Source organism: Morone saxatilis, unplaced genomic scaffold, assembly GCF_004916995.1.
Source record: "Morone saxatilis isolate NCDOM2014 unplaced genomic scaffold, NCSU_SB_2.0 Contig0, whole genome shotgun sequence".
Taxonomy (NCBI): domain Eukaryota; kingdom Metazoa; phylum Chordata; class Actinopteri; family Moronidae; genus Morone; species Morone saxatilis.
In genome coordinates, this window is record NW_023339650.1 from 6,634,062 (window position 1) to 6,635,686 (window position 1,625).

Consider the following 1,625-nt stretch of genomic DNA (forward strand, 5'->3'; position numbering starts at 1 on the left):
TGGAGGATTTAGCAGCTAAAGAGCCACATATTTGTGGTGAAAGAAAAGTCAGGTATTAAAGGTTTAAAATAAAATGTAAGTACTTGAAAACCTACAATTATAAATACAAAGCTAAAATAGCAAGATGGGGCTGGTATCTGTTTATTCCAACCAACCAACCAACCAGACTGCTGTGGTTGTTTAAATTGAAGATCACTTTAAACAAAACACTTAATTCATAAGTCTACAGTCAACAGGAACTGCTTTCCACACATGATTTAGCATACTAATTGTGATTTGTAATGTCAAATAAAGACATTTATACTGTGAAATGACATTTTAAGTGGAAAGGCTCAGCTGACAAAGACAGTCTCAGCAGTGCAGACACAGGAAGGGGGCATCTGTGTTCAAATGTCGCCTCCTAGTGGACAAAGTCCAGCAAGACATCTGTAAGGACTCGTTAGAGTCAAAACAATCTCTGTATAATCGAATACAAAAAGGGTAGAGTCTATCCTGCCGTTGGGTGGACAACCAGTGTCACAACATCTACAAACAAATGACAAACTATGGATGCGGACGCAGGTAATTGTTTGCTTTAAGTGTTGTTGGGCCAGAGTGCTGCTTGTAACAGTGTATAGTATGTTATAACGTCTTAATTAAGTTGTTACACTGTTTAATAATCAGCCATTTAGTTGGGTAACATCTCCAGTGCCAGGTTCACTGTAGGGTAGTTTGTTTGTGAATATGCACAACTAAAGCAAAACATCAACTGACTCCTCTATTACTTTCATTTTAATCTGTCAATATAATCAAACATTACATTAATCTAAGGTGATATCCTTTTATAACATGTCAGTGATCAGCCCATACCGGTTTAGCCCTGCTGTGGAGCATGTTTGCGTCACCTTTGAGCTCTTGACACCCACAGGCTATTTATTCCACACGTCATTCAAGGTAATGGCGTACACCTCTAACTGTGCTCCAGATGCAGGCCCTAGCTGTAGCTTCTACCACCTCTCCTTTACTATCACCTGATGAAATGCTGGCAACTTGTCTCCTCATTTGGAAAACTAACATGTGTTTACAACTGTGAGGATCAGCAGCAGTCTTTACAGGTCGGTTTCACAGTTTTTATTGCTGGGCCAGAAGCAGCCCTGGTGAGCTTCTTAAAACTAAAAAGCTGCAAAGCTTTTAATCCACTTTCAGGTCATCCCCCTGTTAATATGCATGTTGCACCAAGGGATAAAGATCTCACATGCTGCGCTCATCTCTGAGGGCTTTATCTGTCCCTCTCTGCCATGTTGCCAGGGAATCTGATTAATTAGTGTTCATTGGGTGATTACTTTGATACTGGTTCGTGGTGTAAGTGTCTTGGCAGGCGTGTGTTTTGGTAAGCTAAAGTAGAGTTTGGAGATATATACTATAAGGATAAATACTCTTTATCTACTCTCTTAAACTACCTATGCTAACATCGTGCTTTCAATGCATCTCCCCTGCAATTAAATGTCTGAGAACATATCAGGTAGAAAAAAACATTTGGTGATGATGAGGGTGTGTTGATGTCATTGGAATTGGAGCATTTAGAAACAGAAACTCCCAAGGGACCAGGTCTTACCCCTCAGGTCCAACTTGATCAGGGTTGGCTG

At 40.3% G+C, this 1,625-nt stretch overlaps 1 protein-coding gene across 1 annotated transcript in view; it reads right to left on the reverse strand.

The window, feature by feature from the left end:
- Nucleotides 1-1,625, reverse strand: part of LOC118324266 (cyclic nucleotide-gated cation channel beta-3-like) — a 9,364-nt gene that overhangs the window by 6,370 nt on the left and 1,369 nt on the right. Inside the window, exon 3 of the mRNA XM_035656515.1 lies at nucleotides 1,595-1,622. Coding sequence (XP_035512408.1) covers nucleotides 1,595-1,622 — 28 coding nt within the window. The remainder of the gene's footprint in view (nucleotides 1-1,594; nucleotides 1,623-1,625) is intronic.